The 7,648-nt window shown below is 45.8% G+C and overlaps 1 protein-coding gene across 1 annotated transcript in view; it reads right to left on the reverse strand.

Moving 5' to 3' along the window:
* RYBP (RING1 and YY1 binding protein) overlaps positions 1–549 on the reverse strand; it is a 90,649-nt gene extending 90,100 nt beyond the window's left edge. The window contains exon 1 of the mRNA XM_066596705.1: positions 284–549. Within this exon, the coding sequence (XP_066452802.1) occupies positions 284–315 (32 nt within the window). The 5' untranslated portion in view covers positions 316–549. The remainder of the gene's footprint in view (positions 1–283) is intronic.
* Positions 550–7,648: the final 7,099 nt, after the last annotated feature.

Consider the following 7,648-nt stretch of genomic DNA (forward strand, 5'->3'; position numbering starts at 1 on the left):
TGTGTGTGTTATGTGTCTGCGAGAGGATCAGCCGCCATAGTAGAGCTGTGCACTTCCTCCCCAGCACACACACAGCTCCCTATATACATCCTATAGAATGGGGAGGGGGCAACAGGGTGGTGGTACTGCAGCCTCCACTTGCAAGGACATGATTGGGGAGGAGGTGGGGGGGATTATGTCTCCATCTGTCTACATGGTAATGGGGGTATATAAATAAACTACCCCCTCCCCTTTAAGGCTTATTATTCTCCCCCTCCCCCACCCATCCCCTGCTGCACTGTACCTGGTCGGGCTCTTCTTGTCGCCCATAATCATGAAGGTAAGAATCCTGCACGCCTGGTGCACCCTCCCCCCTCTTGTGTTCTGCAGGGAACCCCCCCAACACCTATAAATAAATAGGGATTTAAAGGGAGGGTCCAGGGGGGGAGGTGGATGCAGTGGAGGTGAGGGGGTCTAGGCTGTGGTCTGGGGGAGGGGGGCTGGCGGACGGGCTGGTCCTCCTCGGTGGCTCCGGGAGCAGCCCCAGCCGTGCTCTCTCTCCTTCGCCGATCCGCTTCCAGACTGCACAGACACTCAGGGACGGAAGGAAGGGCGGGGCGCAGCCGACGTGACGTCACATCGCCCGGCAGCCAATCGCGGCCAGTGGGGGATTTAAAAGTCCAGCAAGTGGGGAAGGTGAAATATTCTTAGGGTGTAATGGATGGAGGTCACAGCTGGAGGGTGAAGGCCAGGGGATCGGCAACATAGGACCCTGTACTGATCGCTTAAAGCTGGGGTGGTAGCAGCTGCTGCAGAACATCTTGGGACTAGAGCGGTGCCAGTTCGTAGTGTTCCTAAAGCATATGCGTTCCGGTAGAGCAGAGGTATGGGTGATAGCTTAGTTATGATGGCTAAGCAGTTCTGCAGCAGCTACAGGTGGTTTGTGAGTGATTGTCAGACTTCCAGTTTCTGTACACTTGTTGCTGGTTTTAATCAAGTTTGTGTAGGACTGCAAGTCCCAGCATCCTTTATATAAACTTGGGATGTAAGTTTCATACAAATTCTCAGTCCCTTTTTTAAATGAGAGAGGTTGGATATAATTTGTCTTTCTAAAAGGAGGAAAATATGGTGTATGAGCTGCTGCAGAACCTCTTGGAAGCAGAGGAGAACTGCTTTGTGACCCAGGAACTATAAGGGCTGTAGAACCTGCTAGAAGAAGCTCAGCTAGGATGGCAAAGAAGTTCTGCAGTGGCTACAGGTGGTTTGTGTCTCTGTCAAAGCCCTCTTGTAAGACTGCTCTCTCTACACCTGTTGCTAGTTTAGTCTGTCTCTGGTTTGGGTAGCTTGTACTGTAGGGCTACAAGTCCCAGCATTCTCATATGAACTGAGGATGTAAGTTTCACAAAGTACTCAGTCCTGTAAATGTAGGAAGGTTGGGCATATACTCAGTGTAAAGGAGGGGGTATCGGGTGCTGCAGAACCTCTTAGAAGCATAGTAGAACTAGTTTGTGACCTGGAATGTTCACAGAACTATGAGGTCCTTAGCACTTGATAGAAGAATGGGTAAATAGTTGAGCTGTGATGACAAAGATGTTCTGCAGCAGCTACAAATGGTTTGTGACTGATTGTCAGAACTCTCCTGACTAGTCTCGGAACACTTGTGGCTAGTTAAGGAAAGTTTGGGTAGTCTGTGCTGTAGGACTACAATTCTCAGCATTCCTATATAAACATAGGCCTCCAGCACACTAGGGATTTTTGCTTTTAAAGATGCAGAAAAAATATAATTTTTTTTAATATTTTGTAGATGTGAGAAACTGATGACACATGGAAGAAAAGGACACACGGACCAAATACTGAGGCCACATGGAACTGCACACTTGAGAAAAAAGTCTGTTTTTTGGGGGGGATACAACATTCCCCTTTTTTTTTTTTTTTTTTTAAATCTCCTTAAAGTACAAGTTTTATACGAGTGCTCAGTCCCCTTAAATATTCTTGTAAATGTAGCAAGGCTGGGCATGTCCTGTCATCAAAATAGGTATCAGCTGCTGCAGAACCTCTTGGGACTAAAGCTGAACTGTGAAGTCCATAGAACTTGACAGACCAGAGGAATGGGTGATGGCTTAGCTGTGATGGCTAAGAGGTTCTGCAGCTACAGGTGGTTTGTGACCGGCTGTCATAACTTTCCAGTCTCTCTACATTTCCTGCAAACCTAGGAAAGGTTGTCTCAGGTTTTGGTAGTCTTGTTTTATAAAGTTAGGAAGCAAGTTTAACAGTTGTGGTCTGTCCCCTTATTAGATGCTCTGAAATTTAGGAAAGCTGGGTATACCTTGTTCTAAATAGGTGGAAATATGGGGTATCAGCTGCTGCAGAACCTCTTGGAACCAGAGAAGAGCCATTCGCGTTTGTGACCTATAATGTTCCTGGAACTGAGGTCCATTGAACATTATAAACCATAGGAATGGTTGATGGCTTAGCTGTGATGGCAAAGAAGTTTAGCAGCAGCTACAGGTGGTTTGTGACTGATGGCCAGAACTTTCCAGTCTCTGAACACTTGTTGCTAGTTTAGGAAAGTTTGTCTCAGGTTTGCGTAGTCTGTGCTGTAGGACTACAAGTCACAGCATTCTTTATAGAATCTTGGGGCGCAAGATTCATAGTTGTGGTCAGCCCCTTTAGATGTTTTCAACGTAAGGAAGGTTGGGTTTACTCTGTCATTCTAAAATAGGGGGTTATCAGCTGCTGCAGAACCTCTTGAGCCCAGAGCAGAGTTGATTCATCACCTGGAATGTTTCTGGAACTGTGAGCTCCATAAAACATGATAGAAGAGAGAGAGAGAGATGGTTTCTGGCTCAACTATCATTGCAAAGAAGTTCTGCAGCAGCTACAGGTGATTTGTGTTATTGTCAGAGTTCTCAAGTCTCTGTACTTGGTACACTTGTTACTTGGTTAGGAAAGTTTATCTTGGCTTTAGTGTGTTCTGTAAGACTACAAGTCCCAGCAGTCTCATTTAATCTTTCAGTACAGCTACAATAGAACTGTTCAGTCCCTTTTAAATGTTCTAGTTGAAATTTAGGAAGGTTGGCCATGAAATGTCCTTCTAAGAGCCAGCATTGCGAAGTGTCGGGGTCCCCAAACCAGGTTAGAAAGTGTGCTAAGTGTATTGTAGAACTACTGGTTCCAGCATACAAAGGCAATCTCTAGTTTCAAATCCCCCGAGTACTGGCCTCTTGTCTCATCATCTCTATAAAGATTCTTAGTGCTAATTTCGGAAGCTCTGTATTAGACCGGTCACCCTTTTGGTGTTCCAGTTGAGGTAGAACCACAGGTCCCAGCATACACTGTCAATTGTCTTAGTGTTCTTATTGGCAGTTTATGAAGTTGTGAATCAGTCATGGGAAGTTGGTGGCTATAAAAAATGGTAGAACTAGACCTCCTAGCAACAAAAGACAGTCTTAGTAGGGTGCAAAGATAAAGATATCAGCTGCTGCTGAACCTCTTCAGTAGGAAGGCGCTCATCTGCACTGTCGGAGAACATACAGCTTGGTAAGATTACACAATGCAGTTTTGTGCTATATAAGCTTTTCCAGAAGCTGTAGAACTACAAGTCTCAGTGCAGCCATACACTCTCCTAATGGGACTAGGCATGTTCAGACATGTTTCTTCCAAACCAGAGGTGGAGCTGCCACCAGGGCCAACTCCAGGTTTATGTGGGCCCTCGGCTGATAGTCTCAGTGGACCCCTCTTTCTACCTCTGTATTGGCCATGATCGTAGGGTGCTGGCTTAGTTATTATAATGAGCCGACATCACAATACCAAGGGACCCCTCTTGCCACCCTTTACATACGATGTCACCATTTGCCCCCTTTCACATATAGTGCCGCCTTTTAAATATGTAATGAAACTAGCGGGGGCCAATGTGTCTGGGAGGGCCCCCACTGCACAGGTCCAGGCGGGGAGGGGGCCAACGCTACTGGGTCAACAGCAGTCGGCCCCATGATTTTAACCTAATTTTCCGCTGTGCGGAAGATAGCGTGAACGGACGGCTTCCATTGACTGCAATGGAAGCCGTCCGCACGTACACCCGCGGCAAATAGAGCATGCCGCGGGTGAGGACGGGAGATTTCACGTTGCAGAATTCCGCAGTGGAATTCCGCACCGTGAGCCCAGAGCTATTAGGTTCAATAGAAGCTAATAGCTGCGGGCAACGCAGCGGATTTCCGCCGGGAATTACGCGGCGGAAATCCGTCCGTGGGAAGGAGCCCAAATGCGAAATGATGGGCTATTTTATCCAGGATTATGTGCCGTATCTGTGCTGCAGCCTCTGGCACAGATCTGAACAAAGCCTTAAAGCTCATTTACACATAGCCTATCTTTCAAATGATTGAAAGACTGGCAGTTCTAGCCATCATTTTGCATAACGTGCTAATGGACACTAATGCCTAATAGAACTGTATTCGCTTTATTTGCATGTAAATGAGCCTCCAGGAGCTGCTTGCAGAACACAGCTGGTGGTCTGGGCTCTGCAATCAGCTCCTTTGTTCTCGCATGGGCCTTTAGCTGAATACAATGCAATCAGCTGCTCCTGTGCAGAACACAGTGTGCTATCTACTCTCTGGCTGAACGATGGATTTTGAGCTCACCTTAAAATCATCATTCAGCTGAGGAGTGAACGATGGTAGCATTTACACACAACAATTGTCACCCATATGCCATCATTTAAATGAGTTTTGAGTAATAATCGTTGTGTGTAAATGGGGCTTTAAGGACAGTGGTGTCTGGTGTTGGGGTCAGTGTCAAGGAGAGTGTTAGGGAAAGATGTAGAGAGAGCTAGCTTGGTGAATGACATTTCTCTGGCTATTTCAGTTTCTTTACCCCCTCCCAGCTCTAAGAATTGAGGTCTAGTCACTATGGGCTCACTACCTCCCCCCCCCCCCCTCCCCCTCCCCCTTTGCAGTGACCTAGAGAGTGAAGGAAGCAGCAGTCGAACATGCCTGGTGTCACTCTACTAATTTCACTGTGGCTGATGGAAATAGCTGTGTACAAGTGCTTTCCTATCTCCGACTCTCCAATTGAAGATTAACGGAGCAGCACTGCACATGCTTGACTCCATTGAAGCGCCTCCCCAGTGTTGGGCAGTGAGGGAGGGAGGGAACATGGGACCTCCATTCTCAGGATCAGACTTTTTTCACCTATTCTATGGGACAGGTGATAAAGGTCAGTCTTGGGATAACTCCTTTAATGCAATGATCTAATTGATTGCTATGGGGTTTCCCTTCCTCCCCATGTAGAGCAAGGGTTTCCCTTCCTCCCTATGAAATATAAAATTATCATGTTTGAGGAAAGCCTCTAAAAACATGGCAAACAACATACAAATAAATAAATTAAACAATTAAAAAGGATGCTGGAGGGCTGCAGATATGGGGAGTATAGGAAGTTACAGGGGATACACAGAGAAAGAGGAAGTAACTGAGCAGATGGGGCAGGAACCGGGGATAGATAGAGGAAGAGGTGAGAGGTGCAGAGTTTAAATGGATAAGATGATGAGAAGAGGATACAGATATCAGAGCTGGGGGAGGCCACGCACCAGGACAGGAAGAGGACGTGGAGCTAGCGATTCCAATTACATAGTGGAAGTAAAGAGAAAAGTTTTAAAGAAGTTGTCCACGTTGGAAAACCCCATTTTCTTGGACGGTGTTTCAGAAAATAATCTGATTGTTTAGTATCTCACTCTGGGATCTTCGGTGATCAACTGAAGATGACAGCTAGTATTCAGTTTACCTGCAGCACCTCCACAGGGGAGATGAAGCATTACACAATTCCCATTAAAATCAATGTACTGCACAGACGCATTGGGTCCTCCAGAGAGAAAATCTAACTAATTTAACTAATCGAATTCAAGGGAAATAGAAGACATGAAGCGAATTAGCTATTTCAATGTACGGGTCCGTGGCTGATGGGTTCTTCTGCACACACAAATACATGGCGCCCGATGCGCAAAGATGTGCAAATACGCACAGAAATGTGCTTACACCCGTGTGAAGCCAGCCTAAGTGATGGCAGATTACTAGCACTTGCTGATCATGGCAGTTTGACTGTCGGGACCGCGGATGAAGTGGCTGATCCTTTATGCAGGATATGTATTCCTTTGTTTTGCGGACCAGCGAAGATCCCAGAGGTTGGATGTTTCAGATCATTGGGGGTCATTTACAAATGCTTTTATGCCAGAATTCTGCCGTAAAAAATGTCAAAAATATTTGCTGAAGTCCCACTTTCGTGCCACCCTTGCAAATGGTCCAAAAAGTGGGTGGGGCTTGTCAAAGGGGGCATGGTCACCCTCCAAATTTATTATTGACCTGTCCCATTTTTTCAATCAACATACGAGTGTAATTATACAAGAGTTATGAGGCAGCGCATCTACAGTATGTCATGAATTGCACCAACTGTACAATGTGGCAACTGCCTTTTTTACTGCCCTTCTAAAGTGTTGTAGGCCCAAAGTCAATTAGCAAGCTGCATACACACTACATAATGCTGTATCATATAGTGCGGGTTCCTAAATGGCACCACGTGGATGTAGCAATAATGTTAGGTTGTACTCGAATATCCATATGCGAGTTGCATCCAAGATTTTCGGGCACAACTTGCATCAGACAGGAAGAGGACACACATCTGCCAGTGGACATTACATATCGGATCCTGGTCACATATAGCCGAATTAATGCAGATATTCCGCAGCAAAATTTGCACCATTTATACGAAATTTGACACGGAATTTGCCGCAGATCCGCAGCAGACCTTACCCCTTCAAATAAAATGATTTTAATGCAGATCCGCAACAAAATACATAGCGTGTAAACGCAGCCCTATAAGAATTCTAACTGTAAATTTAGGCCCCCTTCACACGGGCGTTTTTGTGCGCATAATATGCGGAGAGCAGCACCCATTGATTGCAACAGGTTCGTTTACATTTGTGTATTTTTGGTGAAACCGCAGTTCTAAAACGCTGTACAATTCCTGCGTGGGAGTGGCCTAATTACCGATTTCTATCGGCGTGTCATTGTTTGCTGCGCGCAAGTGAACTTGATGACTTGCAAAAAGTACAATAAAATATACCGATGCCCGTGCAAAAAAAAACATTGTTAGTTCCGCAAATACGCAGTCCTCGGCCACATGCAAATACGCATACGCTGGTGTGAAGGGGATCTTTAGTGTGAGGGGTGTAATACAAGACTTACCTGGACCCTCTCATGGTGGGAGGATATATGATGCAGGGATTTTACCATTTATAGTCGGTTTATCTCGTACCCTGATAGCGCACTGACGCGGCGGTCCTTATTCGACCGTATACAAATACATATATGTGGGATTATCTACATGTATCTTGTTCCTCGTGTATAAAAACAGTGCAAACAAACTTGAAATGTTTCCCGTAGCAACCTATCTGATCACATCCTAACCTGCACTGGAAGAACAAGCTGCAATCTGATTGGTCACTCTGTGGTCCGCCCCTTGTCTGCTTCACTGTCTAGAATGGAGGATGATTTATGAAAAGTGGAACAGTTGCTCGTAGCAACCAATCAGATTATACGTTTTATTTTCTATCTTGTGCTGGAAAGATCAAAGCTGTAATGTGATTGGTTGGTTTTGGCTCCATGACTTGTTTATACGTGAG

This window comes from Eleutherodactylus coqui, chromosome 3 (genome assembly GCF_035609145.1).
Source record: "Eleutherodactylus coqui strain aEleCoq1 chromosome 3, aEleCoq1.hap1, whole genome shotgun sequence".
Taxonomy (NCBI): Eukaryota; Metazoa; Chordata; class Amphibia; order Anura; family Eleutherodactylidae; genus Eleutherodactylus; species Eleutherodactylus coqui.